General features: G+C 40.3%; 2 protein-coding genes across 6 annotated transcripts; both read left to right on the top strand.

The window, feature by feature from the left end:
• LOC124190766 lies at nucleotides 1-5,905 on the top strand. Its single transcript, XM_046583618.1, has 20 exons — nucleotides 1-293; nucleotides 369-641; nucleotides 720-932; nucleotides 999-1,230; nucleotides 1,358-1,497; nucleotides 1,576-2,002; nucleotides 2,074-2,217; nucleotides 2,317-2,479; nucleotides 2,545-2,686; nucleotides 2,759-2,843; nucleotides 2,920-3,073; nucleotides 3,147-3,333; nucleotides 3,429-3,560; nucleotides 3,664-3,778; nucleotides 3,848-4,895; nucleotides 4,963-5,075; nucleotides 5,158-5,302; nucleotides 5,375-5,504; nucleotides 5,595-5,673; nucleotides 5,765-5,905. Exons 3-20 carry the CDS (start codon nucleotides 849-851, stop codon nucleotides 5,773-5,775), a joined length of 3,531 nt encoding a protein of 1,176 aa, XP_046439574.1. The 5' UTR covers nucleotides 1-293; nucleotides 369-641; nucleotides 720-848; the 3' UTR covers nucleotides 5,776-5,905.
• Nucleotides 5,906-13,760: 7,855 nt separating this feature from the next.
• Nucleotides 13,761-19,986, top strand: LOC124190758 (calcium and calcium/calmodulin-dependent serine/threonine-protein kinase DMI-3-like). Of its 5 annotated transcripts, none has more exons than XM_046583606.1 (8): nucleotides 13,761-14,425; nucleotides 14,562-15,070; nucleotides 18,130-18,242; nucleotides 18,302-18,570; nucleotides 18,643-19,151; nucleotides 19,216-19,322; nucleotides 19,525-19,649; nucleotides 19,720-19,986. In XM_046583606.1, the coding sequence occupies exons 1-7, from the start codon at nucleotides 14,211-14,213 to the stop codon at nucleotides 19,615-19,617; spliced, it is 1,815 nt and encodes a 604-aa protein (XP_046439562.1). In that variant the 5' UTR covers nucleotides 13,761-14,210; the 3' UTR covers nucleotides 19,618-19,649; nucleotides 19,720-19,986. The 5 variants fall into 5 exon arrangements, with proteins under 5 accessions (XP_046439562.1, XP_046439561.1, XP_046439560.1 ...); XM_046583605.1 differs by having other exon boundaries at nucleotides 19,706-19,986; XM_046583604.1 differs by having other exon boundaries at nucleotides 19,525-19,654.
• Nucleotides 19,987-20,039: the final 53 nt, after the last annotated feature.

Raw genomic sequence — 20,039 nt, 5'->3', positions numbered from 1 at the left:
GTGAAGATGACGAGGGGGGCCCTCCTCGTTTTCCAAGTTCAACGACCGGTTGGTCAGTGTGCAAACACACAAAAAAACAGAGCCCACAATTCCGTCTTTCGTGTTGATTCCGTTGTCCATAATAATGATGGATTACTCACGTTATGTGCTTGGCATGTATATCATTCGCTTTCCCCTCCCTGGCCGTGAACTTGGGGAATTAGGAAGCCATGGTTGTAGTGCGTGTTTGATCCAGCGTGACTTTCTTCACCTTCACACAATTCCATGGCGTCACGTGAAGAAACGAGAATCAAGTACTCCCAACCAACACGCCATTTCTTACTTATTTGCATATTTTTTTTTAATTTTTACTTCAATTTTTGTCGCAGTTACGATTCCGGTCTGGTGACGATATCGAGAAGTCTGGGTTTCCGTTCAGCCACACAAGATATTGCATATATTGAATTGGGATCGTTAAAAACATCACGTGTCGTTGCACCTTAACGACGATGGGCGTATTTGGTTGCGCCACGTTGACTTTAAAAGAGGAAGGAAGAGAGTGAGAGCACGGGGGGTTTGCGACCTCCAGAAGGGGAGAGAGAAACACGTCGGAATCTTCTTCTTCTTTTTGTAAAAGACTTTGGCAGCGACCTCCTCCTCCTGTAACACAAGACTCTTGTATACTACTCACATATTCAGCAGCCTCGTACGTGTTCTTTGTTTGCCCGGCACTAATCCAGGTAGTCACCATAGAGGATAGGTTTAAAAAGCCTACGACTCTAGTCTGCACGTGTTCAGTTGCCGGCCGAGTGTCGAGACTTGCACAACGATCTCAGCAAACTACTTGGAAGAGACCAGGTGATGAGAATATGATGGCCAACTTGTTGATGTTCCTCACCGCTGCGTTCCTGATTTCGTACGGAAGCGTTCATTCAGCTGCTGCCAAGAATAGAGTGAGCCAACTATTAAATTTCTTGTATCATTCGTTCGAATGATGTAACCTTTTTTTTTTCATGTAGAGAGGACGTCAATGGACTGGAGAGTTGGCAGAACCGATCGATTGCAGTTTTCCGCTTAATGTCGGACGAAATTCAACAACGTCACATAATTCACCAATCGAACGAGTTTCTTTCTGCAATTTTACCACAAATGGGCCGTTTGTCGACAGTACACTTCCTTGGCGGAAGGGATTAGCTTCATTGGGTAACTGGCTCGGCGGTCCGGAAACAGACGCTTCTAATTCCTCCGATGGTAATAATCTTTTAAGCTTTCAATTTGTCTTGTTCTGATTTCCTCATAATCCGATTGGGTTTTCGTGGATTTCGCACACAAATGATGATTGCGATTTTTTTATTTTATTTTCTTTTTTGGCCTTTAGGGGGATACGCATTCTTCGAGACTTCCTTTCTGCCCGGACAGCACCAGCAACAGCAATTACCCGGAGTTCAACCTAAGGCGTGGCTCAAGAGTCCCGTTTACCAGGCCACCACCCCTCACGGCCATTGTCTCCGTTTTTCCGTAATTTCAGATTTTTTATTCCATCGCTCTTCCTTATCCAGCTGTTCCATATTTGTTTTTTCTTGTTTTTTCTTGCAGTACAACATTCAGGGTGTGAGCGCTTCCAAACTGAGACTATTGCGCGTCCAAATGGTGCCGACCCTTGAAGGTCAAAGCGCTGCACCCAGCGTTTCTTCGGCGGCTGTTCCGCTTATCGTCAACAGTATTTTGATGCCGTCACTGTCGTCCAATTCTCAGCAGAAACGACAGGCTGGCTTGTCATTTCCCGCTCCCTGGACTCCCTTCCAGACGATTCTGGTGAACAAGACGGGCTGGCAGGAAGTGGTGGATGAAGTTTGGCTGTCATCCGACTCGACTCGCGGCCAGTGGCTGGACGGCCACGTCACTTACAGTTCCCCCTATCCGCACGCTTTCATCTTCGAAGCTGTACCTAATTTGGCTTATGCACAGTACCGCGGCCACGTCGCCATCGACGATATTCAATTCTCCAATGGTCCTTGCGTCGGTATGTTCGGCTTCAATTGGTAGAATGTACAATCCTCTTATCTTTCGCTCTTTTTGTTCTCTTATTTTCAGCTGAATGCGAATTCAATGCGGACTTTTGCCAGTGGTCTAACGATCCTGACGGTGATTTTGATTGGTCCTTGAGTCGGGGCTCCCTGTGGACGAGTACGGGGCCGTTACGCGACCAGCTTTCATCGCAGCACAACTTCAATTTCGGTACTGTACTTGTTCAACTATCGATCCCAATCCGCTGTACGTCTTGAGTGCACCACAGTAGAGGTTAAAAATAAATCTTGATTGAATTCTTATCTATAGGAGGATATGCTTTTATCGATTCAAGACATCCCCATTTCGCCGGCAGTCGCGCATCCTTGACGAGCGACATCTTACCTGCTACCGTTACTAATAGTCAATCAGATAACGCCGTGTGTTTCGTCTTTTGGGTCCATATGTTTGGCGCTGGCATCGGTAGTTTGAGGTATATCTAATTAAAGTTACAATCAGAAATTTGAATTTGACTGTTGCAAATTATTATCATTACAGAGTGTTTCAGAAAAGCGCCGAAAATACTTCCGAGGCATCCGGATTGGCGGAACATGAAATCTGGCAGTTGACGACCCAGTCTGGACCAAGAGACTCATGGTACCGGGCCCAAGTTACTTTAGCCTCTTCGTCTCCATTTAAAGTAAGGATTATTTTCATACCAATTGCAAATTTATGGTTATCAATATTTTGATTTGGCTCGGGACGAAAATAGATTCGCCTGGAAGCGACGGTTGGTGAATCTGGTTATGGCGATATTGCTGTCGACTCTTTCCGCATTGAAAACGGATCTTGCCCCGGTGAGTTGTTGCCTTTTTCTATTTAATTTTGAAGTACACTTACTTAATGATAGGCCTTTCCTTTTGTCTAAAATAGGTTTGCCAGAGTGGGCGGTTAATAGAGGCTTTGATTGCACTTTCCAAAACGGTTTATGTGGTTGGGTATTGACTAATAGCCGGCCCGGAATTACGTCAATGTGGACGAGAAATGCCGCCGATATCTTCTCCGGTCGACCAGATGGCCATTCACAGTAAAGAATTAAAATAATCAATATCCAATCGACGATTTAGTAATAAATAATGGCGTTAAATGTTTGTGTACAGGCAAAACGTCCAGTCTCATTCGCCCAACAGTTACATGCTGTTCGATACTTACTTGAATGGGCACAAGCCCGGATCGCGGGGCTTCGTCTCGAGTCAATTACAACGCAGCGCGGATCCTCATTGCTTGTCATTTTGGTTCTACATGGCCAGCGCTTCGCTGGCTCACCCCCGATTGGGTGCACTTGAGGTTGATTGATGCAGAAAACTTGTGGGGGATTTCAACCAGAGAACTTAATAAGACGTTCTATTTCTATACTCCCGTGTGTGTACTTGGATGTTTAGGTGGTCTTGTTCGAACCCAACTCGAGTCGGAGCAGCAACGAGACAATCAATGCTGCCAAGCACACTTCAGTAGTATCGAGAACTTTGTGGCGTCTGGAGAATCACCAAGAGGAGAAGTGGCTCTCCGCTCAGGTGAGCATGACAAGTCGGGAGCCTGACAACGGCGGATTTGCCCTGTCTATGGCATCCCTTTGATGAAACACTTTTTTTTCAATGATGAATCTATATATTGTAGGTGTCCTTCGTACCTGCTTCTGGAGGATACATCAGCTTTGTCGGCATAAGGGGCGAAGGATTACGAGGGATCATTGCCATCGATGATATTACGCTCTACAAAGGATATTGCCAAGGTAAAGACCAGTTTTAGCGAAATCGCCAGGAAAACAAAACAAAAAAATGTCTGAAATTGAATTTTGCAGTTACTCCGGCGGATGCTGCTGTCAGCCCTTTAGATTGCAGCTTCGATCAAAACTTGTGTAATTGGAGTGTCGACTCGCAGTCTGTCGTGCCATCCGTCAGCAGCGAAGCGCTCGTCTCAACGGAGAAGGAAGATCAAGTTTCCGACACAACCGAAATGCCACCGACAACTACGTCCCGTTTGGATTCGGAGGTCAAAACTACGCCCGACGGGGATGGCGAAGAGCCGATTGTTTTCCCCGACGACGGCGTGTCAGCCACGACGGACTATCCTGTCGTTTCGTCTACTGCAACTGGTGACGTCGCCCTCCCGTCAACAGGCATTGTCGAATTGATTGAATTGATTCCACCGCAGACAACGATATCACCTGCAACCGATGCCACAACTCAGACGGCCAGCTCTACCACCACCGAAATACCAACAACAACAGTATCTCCTGCGGTCACAACGGAAATGTTTACGGAAGGATCCTCCATTGTTTCGACGACCCCGTCCCCCACAACAACAACAACAGCGGCGCCGACAACAACAACGGTGGTAGCAGCCATTCAATCGAGATCGTCCCCAACGACTCCAGCTGCAAGTCAATCGATTGTAATCAAGTCAGTGTCGGAAAATGCCAACAAGGACAGCACCGTGAGGGGAGTCTCTGGACTCTACGACGAGATTACGTCATTTGGTGCTAATACAATCGAAGTCATCAGTACTAGCCGTGATGGAGCCACGAAATCGATCATCATCAGTCAACCGGTGCGTAACCGCTTCCGACGCTCCGGTAAATGGATTGGTTACAACCGTCCACGCGATTCCAGGATCGTCAATTTACGAAGCTCCACAGCGGAAGAAGGGATCTGGCGACGTCCTAAACCTGTTCCACATTGGCTCCGGTCACGCCATCCATCAACCTTTGAAGATGGACATGGCGATCCTTATTCGGTACACCAGGCATTTTCATCGCAACGGACGTCATCACCGCCCAAATTGTTTGGCGTTTCCAATATTCCTAGAGCTCCGGTTAGCGAGCCAATTCCTTCTCATTCCTCCGCCGGGTAAGTTTCGAATGTTGTTGTTGTTGTATGGTTTTTTACTGATTGAGTCTTTTTTTTTTATTGATAGGTCTTCTACCAATGGCACGGATTCATCTGTGAAGGATGACCCACGTTGGGTAATGTCAGACGTTTCCTCATCGCTTTATGGCGTGCGTGATCACACGCTCCAACTGGCCGAAGGTTATTCATTGTAGCTTACACAATACACATAATTTGGTTACCGCTGGCAAAGAATTGCTTTCAACTTTGCTGATTTTTCTAGGTGGCTACGCTTTCATGGAAGGTAAAGGCAAGTCGAGCGTGAGCCGACTCTTTTCTCCGCCATTCCCCGGCAACGCAACCCACTGCCTGTCTTTTTTCTTCACCATGGCGTACAACAGCCCCAACTCAACTTTGACAGTTTACCGGTTAGTTGTCAAGAAAAGAATCTCGCAGTTTATTTTTGATTTGTGACCCATTCATTCGGACACGATGTACAGGTTTAGTAGTGGTCGATTGGACGAGCTGTGGAGGGTGACTTCGGCTGCCATCGATCGATCCGGCAACCGGAACAAATCTCCGTGGATACCTGCTCGTGTTCCGATTCCTTCAAGTGGAGAACTTGATCAAGTATTTGATTTTGTACATTTTTAAACTTCAACGAAAAACATCGCTAGCCTGTTGCCCTCGGATGCCATTAACTTGATGTTTTATATCCAGACTCTCGTCATTGAAGCGTCTACGGATAGCGGCGGGATCGGTTTAGACGACGTTCGCTTTAAACAAGTTTCCTGTTCAGGTAATTAAAACTTTCTTTTCATTTTGTGTAAGAAACAGAAGGACGTGCTAAAAATTTATCTTTTTCGCAAACTTTTTCTTTTTCATTACAGTTCGTCCCTGAAAAGCTAATCATTCGACACCCACACACACCACTCCTAATTTATAATTGAAAACTTTTATATCACATTCGCCTTTTTTGAAATTCTTATTTGCATGTTTGAACGAAAATACTAAAAGAAAATTTACGATTCCTCCAATGTTTCTTTTTGGAGTGCACTCGCGTTGATTGCCAGTAATTTGCATGGGCGTCGGATCGTAAGATATTCGTGCAGGTTTCGCTCGAGGCAAGTTGGGCTACAGTTAATTGTTTACTACTTTACTCCCATAGGCTACTTTATTTTGCCGTGCTGGGATATGCTGGCTGCTGCCGAAACTGGATAACACGTCAACAAGTGGTCTGTTTTACGTATCGATTTTGCTGTGAGAGAGAGAGAACCAATCCATTCTTCAACAGAAGCAGTAAATCTTTTCTAATCTTATCTCATTGATTAATTCAACTTTTAAATAGCGTTGTGTAAATAATGAAGTGAAAGTCTTGCTCTTCTCGTTTCGTAGTAAAGAATGCCCATCGCGTCCCATGTGATCCCGAACTTTAAATCCGTACTTGTTGCCCTGAAAATCAATAATTGCAACCAGCGACTATCTGTTGTCTCCGCATTCAATCTTGCACCTTACAACCCTCCACGATCAAGTTCACTTTTCGCTTCAACTCCAGTTTTTTTCCATCAATTCAAAACTGTCGAGTGAAAGTTCCAGTCACCTTGCGACTTCCTTACTTTTAATGATGCATTACGAAGGATTTTGTAGAAAAAAGTAAGAAAAATTAATTAGTAAAGCGTTACCGACACCTTCATCATCTCCCGTAACGCTTTTTAAATTGTCGGCATTTCGTGATGACAGGTCGCTCACGCCATCTGTCACTGATGTTTTACACTGCTACCTGCTACCTGCGTTAAAGTACTGTGAAGAACTATTTGTATTCGTGACTTAGTTCTGTTGGTTCTGTTTCTGTAGACATAAGCAAAAGATATTATTTAAGCAGTGGAGAAAATCGTTCTCTCTTAAGCGATTGACGTAATATTTGTGTGGACATAGTTTTAGCCTAGTGACTGACAGCAACATATTGTCAGGGTCTGTAGGTGTGTTGTCAAAACAGCCAGTCAATGACAACGCCCTCAAATCCTAATTTTCTTACTTTGACCTTTCCCACGTTCAAGTCGAGTCATTTTGATCGATTGATTGGCCAGTGTTATACTGCGACGGGCTGAAAACGTTCAGGAGATCGCCAAAAACGTCGTGGCGGCAACCATAAAAAATGGTCCCGCCGGATGAATGTCATTTCTCATCTTCTCCTCCCTCCCATTATTCCCATTTCTATCTGTTTCTGTATGCAAATGTGGCATACTTTAACTTGAACCAATGTCACCCGCCAAGTTTGTATCGATGGCTGACGTAATTCGTTGAAAACATTCGATCGTGCCGGGCAAGTATAAAAGGGCCGTGAAATATCCGCTGGAAGACGTCGTTCCGTCAACAACTCGTCTGCTCTCCCACCAAAAGTGAAAGTTTTAATTCTTTTAAGAAGTTACCGGTGGTTATTACCAGAGATTTAACTTTCGATAAATGAGCAACGTCCACCAAACATTAGTTCATCAATTGGTGTAGTAGGGTTTTCGTATTTCCGCAGGTGCACATAGATACTTAATGTTTGCACACTTGTTAACTAGCCACTCGAATATATTTATCAACATACTATAATCGGCGAGATTAAATTTTATTAAATTAGTGTATTCGTGCAACACGTCAAACGGTGGAACTGACACTTACGGGCAACTGCCATCCATTTATTTATAGGATCGATGGATGGTTAGCCGCACTGTTCGTTCCGGAGACAATCCCAACTAGCGACTGAGAATTGCATAGTAGTGGCATTAGTTTCCAATTGAGCTACACGAATACTTACAATTATAAAAAAATCGGGAATTTGAATATTAAATCCTAACACTATGCCATGGTGATTATAAGAAATGTTACATGAAAATAATAACATAAAATAATCACATTACGTCCAATGATGAATGTATATCAATGAAACGATATCAAAATAGATGAGTTCATTTGCGGTATAACTCTATTTGTGTCAAGAAATTAGGCCACTTGGCCCAATGTGACACAATTCAGCAGATACACGTATTGCGCAGGCGTAAGTTAACAAACGTAAACGAAGGAGACGTCTTTTTTAACGACTGTGCATTTTATTTGACTTTTTTTTAGCAGACTTAAAGACAAGTTTCATCGCCATCTATGATTCACATTTACAACTACTGATGTGGAACAACAATAAGTCTTCGTTACGTATGACCGCCGCCATTTTTTTGTAGCACTGATTGTGATGTTGTTGATTGAAGGGTATCGTTATCGTACGGCGTATTTTCCTTCCTTACAGTTTTCTTCATAAAAATGTTATTTCCTTTTGGATTGTTAGATGTGAGTGAGTCTTAATTATTTGTGTGTGAATTTAGTTATTAGTGTGGTAACCTAGCCTATTATTTTCTATTTGGAAATTTCAGCTGATCATGTGGCCTACATTTTGCCAAGATGTCGTCTCTTTTTCCTGTACGTACCGGCTGTACGTTTTGTAAGAAACACTTCAGAACAAATCAGGTAAATATGTTCAGTTTTCTAATTGTGAGACTTAGTTAGTTGGTGACTATGTCTTAACTTTCCTGTTGTAGAATTTTAGTTGTCTACCTTGGAAAAGCTTGCTAGCTGTAGGATCCTTAGAAACATTTATTCCGAAGGATTGTGTAGTTAACTTTAACTTCTGTCATTTTTTTGTTTTTTGTCATTTGAGATGCTGTGTCCTTGATAGTAATTGAGTTTTTTTTTTTGTGATAGACAGTCTGGTAAAGTTTGAGCTTCGTCGTTGCTGTCCAATGTACACATGGATTTGATGTAGCCAGCTTGGAAAGGGTGTTCCTCTTGCTACCTGTACTGCTGTGTGTTTCGTCAAATGAAGAAACATGAACAACTGAAGTAATTATTTCAATCAACTTTGACTTTCTAATTGCCTGGCTGATTAAAAAAGCTTGCTTACTGACACAGAGAGGTTTCATAGTTTACCTATACTTGTTTCATTTTTGTTATTATCGCGAGAATTTACTGCTTGATAGTAATTGATTTTTTAAAACCAGGATTAACCTTCAGTTAAAATCTTAGCTTCTCTTATTTCTTTGTTGTAGTTTAAATCACACATTTTGTTTTTGTTTCAACTAAAGCTATCAGATATTGTTTTCAGAATATTTTGTTTATCTAAACCACACAAGTGTCATTAATTTGTCTTTTCAGACAGCATTTCCATTGATGCTGAAGATTAATCATTTAATTTCGGTTACAGGTTTATCGTGTATGATCGCGTAGTTGCTGTCCGCTGTGGTACGTTGTTGCAGCCTATGCTGGTGATAGATCTTTCTGCATCAAATTCAATTGGCCGTGCTGGTGTCGTGTTACCGAAGTTGCATTATTATTTTATTAAATTGGCATTGCATCAATGTAGTTTGCCGTTAATATGTTAAGAAGAAACAAAAACGAAATATGGGGATGTGTTTATGTCTTACAAATAATAAACGTGTTTTCGGGATTGGGAAAGGAAAGTGGAAGATGTTGGAGAGGGGGATATTTCAAGTTTGAATACAAAATTTGTTAATTTATAACCCTATAAAGATATCCCTACCAATTAATCTCCAAACCTCACAAACATACACCTTCCAATTCTTCACACCCCACAACCCTACTAAGTACTAACCCTCAAATTTGTACCCTAAACGGCTAAACCACATAAACCAATGTTAAACCTAACAATGTGATGTCTGAAATAAATAAAAAAAATTTAATACATGAAATTGTTTTTTATTATTTTTTTTTAAATGTACAAAAATTTCAATAAACTGAGTGTCCGGTTCAAGGCGGTTTACTACTGCACGAGTTTAAACGCAACCCGCCACCACCGCTGCGGCAATGAGACAAAAAGCGGTGGTTAAGTTTTGCGGAAATCCACATCGTCTTTGTAACTTGACTGACGGAGATTTTCACAAAAAATTTACCATGGCTATTTGTTTCATTGGGTAGTGGGTTGCTTTGTTTTAACTCGCACATGCTGTTATAGGAAATGTCTACGGCCCCCAGAGATATGTATCTGGACCGAGAAGAAGAGAGAAGTACGAGGCAAGTTTTACTGGGGAGATGTAGTCATACTAGGCTTCCGGGTTAGACTCATGACCCTCCAAAAGTTGTCATCGGATCATGCGCCTTCCAAGTCCCCGTTCGACCAGAGCCCTCCCCTCCTCCTGGTTTCACAGCGGGTGAGTGACCACCGGCGGGCGTTGGTTAGTGGTTAGTTAGGGAAACGGGGCCACAGAAAAGAAGGGAGCCCAGATATGCACTTGCCATTTATCTAACTACTACACAATGTATCAGTCTTGAATTGCAGCATTCTCTCGTCAGTTTACAACAGTTGATGACTTGATGTCATCAGGCGCGAAAGAGTTACCCTGTAAAAGCAGAATGAACATTTATTTTTATGAAAATAAAATTCAAATGAGGTTGTAGCGAAAGAAAGTAATACCTCAAATCAATAGGACCTGTGTAAGGAAGTAAACAGGGAGATTGAAGGGGAGCAGCCAACGGGTTAGCAAACAAGGAACCTTGTTGACTGTATGGTCCTTGTTCTTTTTCTTCAAAATATGACTTCTCATCAAATCTGTCATGCCAATGTGTTAGAAACCTGTAATGAAGAACCTGTAAATAAAATAAAACAATAAGTCACCTTGTTTATTTTTTGTGTCCTCAATGTGCTTGATGTCTATGATCTAGAAATAATAAACAGTTAGTAGTGTACACTCAAAATCTGGGCATGGCTGGGATTGGCGATCTAGCAAGTCCAATACAAACAGCAGACAATTATGATGAATCCTAATAAAAGATGAGAAGAATATATGTTTCAGCAATACTGTATTAATAAAGCTAGTAATGGTTGTTACCTGTTTCATTTTTATGCCACCTTCAGTAGAATACAATGATTTTGAACACACAGCAGTAAGCTGCACGACCCTTTCAACACGTTTTCTCCTGTAAGTTGATGAGATACATTAAGTTTATCAACATATACACAAAATAGAACACATCACCGACAATTTACAGATGAAATCACTCGAATTTACCTGTAATTACATTGGTAATTTTCGAAGAAAAGATAGCTTAACTCTTGACAGCAAATCGCCATAAGCCCAAAACTGACACAAACAATTAACACGCCATCTATAAGACACGCATCAAAACTCATTAATAAGGACTGGACTTAAGATGCTCACAAAACTTGAAAATCACATTTTTGTTTGCTACAACCTAGCATTCAATTTTGAGATTAGTACAGAGAACAAAGCTCACTTGCTAGTTTTATGCAAATTTTCCGGAAGTATACCGGAAGTAAGCGATAGCGCCTAAACAATTGAGCTGTCATGAAAATAAACTACATATTCGTGATCTACGTGAAATTTGGGGTCGATTAGATGTGATTTAAACGAAATCCAAAATTTGGCCAAAATCGAGAATTTTCCTGAACTATAGGTCAGGAACATTCTCAAAACCGGAAGTACGCATACGTACAAAAGAAAACATGAACTTTACCACAAATTTGACGAAGATCACGAATATGTGATTTTTTTGTGTGTCAGATGAATATTTACTGAACTACTGATAGAAATGAGAAAACCGGAAGTAGAAAATAAAAACACATTATTAAAAATCTAACAAGTGAGCTTTGTTGGTGGAATAGTTATCGTCATTTACCACACATAAACTGCCGAAAAATGTTTACAGGGATGGGCAAACCATGCTACAAAGTAACTGAAACTGACGACTATTTTGACAGCTGAAAATGATCAAAGGCTACGATGAAGGAAACTTTTAAGTTATATCTTTTTTGACACTTCGTTTGCGACTCACCAGTAGGGCCTGATTAAGGAATTATTACGCAGACACAGAACAGAGTTTAAAGCAAGTATTATTAGTAGACAATTTAAGAAAAGAAGTCGTCGAGTATAAAATAGAATTGCAAATAGAAAACAAGACAAGACAAAGCAATCAAAATAAACTATACGGTAAAAGAATCAGAATGAGAGAAACTTACATTTTAAATGGCGTTGAATTTATTCCCAAAACATAAAGAAAATCACGAAGAAAGCAGCATGAAAGCAGCAAGAACTTTTGACGTGACAGGAAAACAAAGCGATGCCAGCGACATCTAACAAGGGTAATTGGTAGTGCTATATACGTGTTATATCAAAGACTTTGGACGCAGAACACATTTTGTGACTGATGCAAACAACACACACACACAGACAATCTCATCATTCCTCGGGGGGCGAGAGAAAAACAAGGAAGGGGTAAAAATTCAAATATATATAAATCGCCAACGACGACATTTTGGGTCGATTGCCGTCGGATTGTTTTTTATTCCCCCCCAAAAAAGCTGCCCAAGTTTAGAAAAACATTTAAAAAAAAAGGAAATGCAGAGACGAAGAAGTGCCTTCGGGTCTTTGGCCGACTCGTGGGTCATTTTTGCAAATCATTTTCAAATGAAATCGAAAATTTGTGTGGGAGAGATTTCTGGAACACGACAAATGAACATTTTAAAAGAGCGACTGAAGGTGGGCTAGGTAGTGATCCTCCGAGATGATGTGCTCAGCCGTCCGCTTCACCCGCCCACTGCCACCGGTGGCGACCCCTTGGCTGGTGGCTTCGATGCACAGGACGACGAATCGGTTCTGACAGGAGGAGAATTTGTCCTGGGCCAACAATTTGCCACCGCCACCGCCGCCCGTCTGCAGCTGCTGTTGGTGGGAAGGAGAAGAGTTGGCCACTCCGAGCGTCTTGACGTCGCTGGACGTCATTTGAGATATTTCCAAATTCATGCGAAGTATCCTTTGGTAAAGAAACCAATTTGGAAGCCAGTTTATAAACAAAGGATTTGATATTAATAACAATTGCGTCAGTCCTCACTGTAATATTAATTATACCTTGTGATGACTCAAAGAAATGCGATCGGCACAGCATGTGGCAGAACGTTGGTCAGTAATGCGTTTGACACGACCCGTTATCTTTCCATTTCGGAATGTCGACGCTACAAAAAATGAAAAAAGCGCAAGTTTAGAATCGTCTTTTCACCGACTTTACATAAAATTTAAAAATACTGTAAATAAGAGACAAAAAAAAAACAAAAAAATACGTAGAGACCAACTAGTTTCACTTATTTACCTGAATACAGTTGAATTCTTCTAGAACGACAGCTAAAAAATTGGCAGCCAATGCAGGACCGACGGCCGACTCTCGAAAGAAAAAGTGGTCCGTTATTTCCACCAATCGCACGGGAACGTCCAACCATTTGGCGTCGTAGTGCAACGCCAATTGCAGTCGTACTGGCGGTTTGATTGTGATGATTGCGCCTAATTGGTCAGCAAGAGAGGCGAAGGTATAACAAATTAAACCATTGCGTAACAACCCCCAAAACTGAGCTTGAGACCCTCGAAATATACAAGTTTTCACTCAAAACACAACAAAATAGGCGGATATATTCTGATGGTTTCTTTTGTCTTACCCATTCTCAGAAGACGTAGATGTAAGCTGCCGATGACCATAGTCAATCTCACTGTACGGGGAGGGAAAAAGTCCTTATTATCCTAGTGAAATTTAAATTTGAATTCCACGGTCTTCATTCCGAAATGACAAACGCTCATGTCATTGATTTCGAACGTAACTCCTCTTAATAAGAAAGATAAAAACGGAAAATAAAAATTAAAATGTCGTCAAACAACAACGATTGCTTCATCTTCTTCATAAGGTCTGAGGGAGTTAATGAAATTAATAAATAAATGGGAAAACGACATATTTATGAGGTATAGATATAGAATCACATTCGAATGAAGAAGTTAGAACGGCCTGTTGATAAAACTAAGCACGGATAAAGTGCTCAGTCTAGTTATCATCGAACAATATTATGGATGGAAAAATTAAGTCGTCGAAAGAGAAACAATCCTCATTCCTCATGATGGGGGTCCCACGAGAAGACAGAATAGTGGTTATTTTATTACCGTGTGTTAAGTAGTGTATTAGCTTTTATTCATTTTTTTTTAAAGAAAAGTAAAACTAAATAGCCGACACAATGAGATTTCATTTTAAAAAAAGTAAACAAAAAAAAAAACAACACAGAGAACGTCATGCACAAGCACACAAATATGCTGCTATCGGTGTCCGAAAGATAAGTCAACCTACATGAACTGGGCAGATAAGAGTGAACTTGGGACTCCTTCTATATGTATTGTGTTGTAAGGAGTCGCCTCGGATACATCCAACAAAGTTTTGTTCATTACGTGAGCGTCCCGTGTTGTTTAATTGTGAGCGTTGATTTGATGTACACTTCTAATATTTTTTCAACCAATTATGTCTAAAGAAAGTAATTTCGATAGAATGAAGATTTTAGGGGAAGGAAGTCACAGCGTCGTCTTTGAAGGGGTGTGGGGAGAGACTCGAGTGGCTGTCAAGCGAATTGAATTGTTTCACAAATCAAATAATGATAGAGAAGAAGAAGTATTGCGGAGACTAAATCATCCGAATATTGTTAAACTATTTGATTCACAGAATGACGCGGCATTTCGGTAATTGCATAGCTTTTGTCAATTTGTTCATAACTTGTTCATAACTCATAATTACAAAATAAATTCTGATAATTACAAAATAAATTCTGATAATTACAAAATAAATTCTACTCTTCTAAAATAAATGATAATCTAGGTATTACTTTCTCGAACTGTGCAACGCCTCACTGGACCAATTATTCCTAAAAAGTGGGGACCTGCGAAAATACCATGGCTCAATGCCCCCCGCAGAAGACGTTCTCTATCAATTGGCTATTGGACTGGAGTATATTCACAAAATGGGACTAATCCATCGAAATCTAAATCCCAGGAACGTCCTTATTTGGATGGATTCAACAACCAAAGAAGTCTTGATGAAATGGGCTGATTTCGGAATTAGTAAACTAATCAACGAAAGAGGAACTCACTCCATCAGTGGATCAAGGGGCAGTGATAATTGGTATGCCCCTGAAATAATGATCATACAAATCGAAGAAGAAGAAAATGGAGAAGAGGAAATAACACGTCAAAGAGGAACCGTCAAAAGCGACGTCTTTACAGAAGGCCTCATTTTCGGCTACTACCTTTTAGATGGTTTCCATCCTTACGGCTCCCGTTATGAGATTCAAAAGAACATACTTGAAGATAAGCCAGTCAATTTGAAAAGTAATTCACATCTCCTTAAACATTAATCTCTGACTTTTAGCCCATCCTAGTAAAAATTTCAATACATTTTCATAGAAATTCCTCCAATGTATGATAAATTGCGAGGTCTAATCCAGAAAATGTTGATTAAGAAACCAGAGGATCGAATCACTTCATCTGATGTCGCCCAACAACTCGAACAAGTCAAGGTAAACTGATATCCCAGCAACATTTCTAAAAAGACAACAACTGAAAATTATTTCTTTAGAGAAAGAACAAACAAGCCCAGCTTGTCGCCTTGCCTGCGGTGGATATTAACCCAAATTTAAAGGAAATCAAAGTTGACGTTGACAAGATTTTAGGAGTGGGAGGATACGGCAAAGTTTTTCATGGCATTTGGAATAACACGCCGGTGGCTGTCAAACGAATTCCTTTATCTAAAATCGAAAGTAATCAACGAGAGGAAGAAGCGTTGCAAATGCTCAATCACCCGAATGTTATCAAACTTTTCCACACAGAAAGCGACGATCTATTCAAGTAAATAAAATTTGAAAAGTTTCTATAGAAACAAAATGCACTTTTTTTTTAATGTTTATAGATATTTTGCCCTCGAGTGTTGCCAAGCATCTTTAGATAAAATATTCCTGAAAGATAGGGACCCGCAAAAATACCGTGGCCCAGTGCCCCCCACAGAAGACGTTCTCTGTCAGTTAGCCGAAGGACTTGAGTACATTCACTCGGAGAAATTAATCCATCGTGATCTCAAACCCCAAAACGTCCTTATTTGGTTGAATTCACAAACTGACCAAGTTTTGATGAAATGGACGGATTTTGGGTTGAGTAAACCAGTCAACAGAAGAGGGACTTTTTCCATGACCGAAGTTAGAGGAACATTCGATTGGCTAGCGCCAGAAATATTAAGATTACTAGATGATGGAGATGATGAGGTAATCAAGTCTAAAAGTGATGTACGGCAAAGTGGAACAGTCAAAAGTGACGTCTTCGCGGAAGGACTCGTCTTCGGATACTTTCTGTTGAATGGTCAACATCTGTATGGTTCTCGTTTACATACTGAGTCAAATATATTTTACAATAGACCGGTTAATCTTCAACGTAAGCCCCCCCCTTTTTTTTTTTTTAAATCAAGATATATTATTATTTAGCATATGTATGTATATTTTTTCAGAAGTTACACCGGATTACGCTCAGAAACTTATAGTGAAAATGCTGGAGCCCCTTCCCGGCCATAGAATTTCATCGTTGGGTGTTGCTGAACAACTTAGAGCGATAAAAAAAAAATTAAAAAAGGTTTAATTCACCTTCTTTCACATCCAGCAAAATGTATAAATCTAAATTAAAACAATTATTTTTAATTCGTTCAATACTATCGCTGAAAGTTACGAGGATCAAAGACTTATTGTCATTTATTAAACGGTGAAGAAATGGTTAAAGCGGAAATGGAATTTTTTGTTGGTATATGTATAATGTGTACGCACATATAAGTAGCCTAACGAAAACACGAGTTCCTTAAATGAAATAGGGATTGAAAACGAAGACGGTTGCAAGTTGAATCTTTTACAGAAAATAATTTTTCAGAAATTTCAAACTGCGTCATGCCTGTGATAAAATGTCAAAAACACTTTACACAGATGATAACGAGAACGATAATGGCATGATAACGCAGCATTGAAATTTAGATGCTTTCGTCATACCTTTGACGATGATATGAGAACAGAGAAAATAAGAGTGAAGTGACAAACTTGGCACACTACGGCCACACCCATTAAACTTGTGAAGAGCAATAGCAATAGAACAAATTTGCTTAAAAACAGCAATTGCTGTTTATAAGCAAATTTTCTTTAAAGAAAATACATTTTTTTCAATCAGAGCACTATGGTGGAATTTTCCTTAGACCAGCCTTTAGGTGAGGGAGAAAACTGTATCGTTTATAAAGGTGTCTGGCATGGGACGCCGGTGGCAATTAAGCGAACTGAATTGACTAAAATCAATTACAAAGAACAAAAGGAAGAGACTGGCGAAAACTTCTTCATGACAACGTTGTCAAATTTTTTCACGCCGAGAGTGACAATAGCTTCAGGTACTCAAACTAAAAACTGACAAGTAAATAAGTAATAGAACATAAAAATTTCACTTATTTAAGCACTGTAACGTTCGCTTTCGTCTAATCCACCCTTCAACTATCCTTTCTCTCTTCTCTGGCCGTGCAGACTTCAGCCAAGGCTTCAGCCTTTCAGTTTTCTGGAGCGTTTTGCGTATCGTCTTGGTTTATTGCAACCGTTTCTTCACAACAGATAGAGTTGCGGTTGCTTAAACCGAAAAAGCGTACACGTAATACGTAAAACGCTCAAAAAGGCTGTACTCTGAACGAGTCAGGAAATATTATTGTGTTATTGTTATTTTGTAAATGTTATTGTGTTCTTAATTCAACCAGTCAGTGTCAATCCTTTCTTAAAAATATTTATGATTTTCTAGATATTACTGCCTTGAACTGTGCACAGCGTCGTTGGACCAATTATTCTTGAAAGACAAGAACCCCAGAAAACATAGAGGCCCAATGCCCCCTGCAGAAGACGTTCTTTATCAGTTGGCTACTGGACTCGTATATATTCACAAAGTGGGACTAATCCATCGAAATCTCAAGCCACAAAATGTCCTCATCTGGGTGGATCCAAGTGGGAAAAAAATCTTGTTGAAATGGACAGATTTTGGACTGAGCAAAGCATCAAATGAAAGAGGATCTTACACAATGACTGCAGAAGTTAAGAGAACATGGGGATGGTTTGCGCCGGAAGTATTGGAAATAATGGAAAAAGAGGAGGAAAGTCAAGAAGACGTTGGAGCACGTAAAAAAGAAACCATGCAGAGCGACGTCTTTGCTGAGGGACTCATCTTCGGCTACTACCTTTTAGATGGTTTCCATCCTTACGGCTCCCGTTATGAGATTCAAAAGAACATACTTGAAGATAAGCCAGTCAATTTGAAAAGTAATTCACATCTCCTTAAACATTAATCACTGACTTTTAGCCCATCCTAGTAAAAATTTAAATACATTTTTATAGAAATTCTCTCCAAATATGAGACACTTGGACCCTTAATTCTGAAAATGTTGACTAGGAAACCAGAGGATCGAATCACTTCATCTCTTGTCGCAGAACAACTCGAAAAAATCAAGGTAAACTGATTTCCCAACATTTCTAGAGAGACAACAACTGAAAATTCCGAAATTTTCAGTTAAAGAAGAAACAAGTCGATTTGCCTGCAGTGGATACCAACCCCAGTTTAAAGAAGATAAAAAAGATAAAAGTTTACGTTAACGAAGTGTTAGGATACGGAGGTTATGGCACAGTTTTTAAAGGTGAGTGGAAGAGAATTCAGGTGGCTGTTAAACGAATTGACCTGTTTAAAACCGCAAGCAATGATCAAGAAGAAGCAGCTTTGAAAACGTTTGAGCATCCTAACGTCATCAAATTGTTACATGTTGAGAACGACGATCAGTTTAGGTAAATTTTTCACTGGAGGTGACTACGCGCACAATTTAATTTTTAAACTGTTCAATATTCCGCAATATTCAGGTACTACGCACTGGAACTTTGCCAATCATCATTAGACAAATTATTTCTGAAAAAGAGTAACCCCAAAAAATATCTTGGACCAATGCCCACAGACATAGATGTTCTTCTTCAATTGTCAGAGGGATTAGCGCACATTCATGAATTGAATCGAATCCATCGGGACATTAAACCTGAAAACGTGCTCATATGGGTGAATCCAGAAACCAAAGAAGTCTTGATGAAATGGGCAGATTTTGGATACAGTAAAGCAGTCGACAAAAATGGGTGGCATTCCGTAAGTGCAAACAGAGGAACAGAAAATTGGTATGCCCCAGAAACATTGAAGAAAATAGAAGAATTAGAAATAAGCGGAAAAGATGGAAAAAATCTTCAAAAAGGAACGACCAAGAGCGATATCTTTACAGAAGGTCTCGTCTTTGGGTATTATTTGTTAGGTGGTCGCCACCTGTTTGGAACATCTTCCTTCGTCAGAAACAACATAATTGACAATAACCCTGTCAATCTAGAAAGTAAAATACTTATTTATACTCTGTACATACGTAAAAAACAGTAATTACGTTCTGTAATATACAGGCGTTAAGCCAGAATACGCACGCACATTAATCCTGAGAATGTTGGAGCCCAACATCGATAAACGAATATCTGCATTGGATGTCGCTGAAGAACTCCGAAAGATAAAAGTAAAATTGACTAAGCCTTACTTCATCCTGTAGGTTAAATTACATTTACATCAATAGTTACATCTATATGTGCACTGCAGTTGTCCACCCTGTGTACACCGCCACGTACAAGAAATAGCATTTACACATTTCGCCGTCTTTTTCTTTACAAACAAAACTCGAACTCCACCAAAAATTTTTACATTTTCTTTTACTATCATAGGAAGTTCAACGTAGACATACTTCATCTGACTGTGAGCAAATGTCGAATGCAACAAAACGCAGAAAAATTAATCAGATCGACGAGTTACATTAACTACAAAAGAAAGGAAGCTTGACGTTTTCCAAGTAAGGTAAAACCAACATCTTATGCTTTACCTCCTTGCTTTACTATATATAAACAGATGTCGGATGATAGGCCTACTCAGAAGTACAACACCATTCAGCGCCACGAAACCTACGATAACCTCAACTATACCCGACTATACCCGATGAACAGAAGCGTGACCTAGTGCAAGAAGCGCCCAGCCCAGTTTGGAAACTCCTTAACCACAACCGGGGAAAATCCGTCTTTAAATGTATAAAATGCGTGGAAACAACAAGCACAGAGAATACTACCTGCCAAATTAATACACATTCATATAGTTTGCTGTAGCCTCCTTGAAATGAAAGGTGATTCGCCCAACAGCGCCTACTTAAAAAATTGCCAACCCAAAAACTGAGAAAATCGACGGTGAA

This window comes from Daphnia pulex, chromosome 3 (assembly GCF_021134715.1).
Source record: "Daphnia pulex isolate KAP4 chromosome 3, ASM2113471v1".
Lineage (NCBI taxonomy): Eukaryota > Metazoa > Arthropoda > Branchiopoda > Diplostraca > Daphniidae > Daphnia > Daphnia pulex.
Note: the sequence above shows the minus strand (reverse complement) of the source record. Positions and strands in the feature narration are given on the sequence as shown.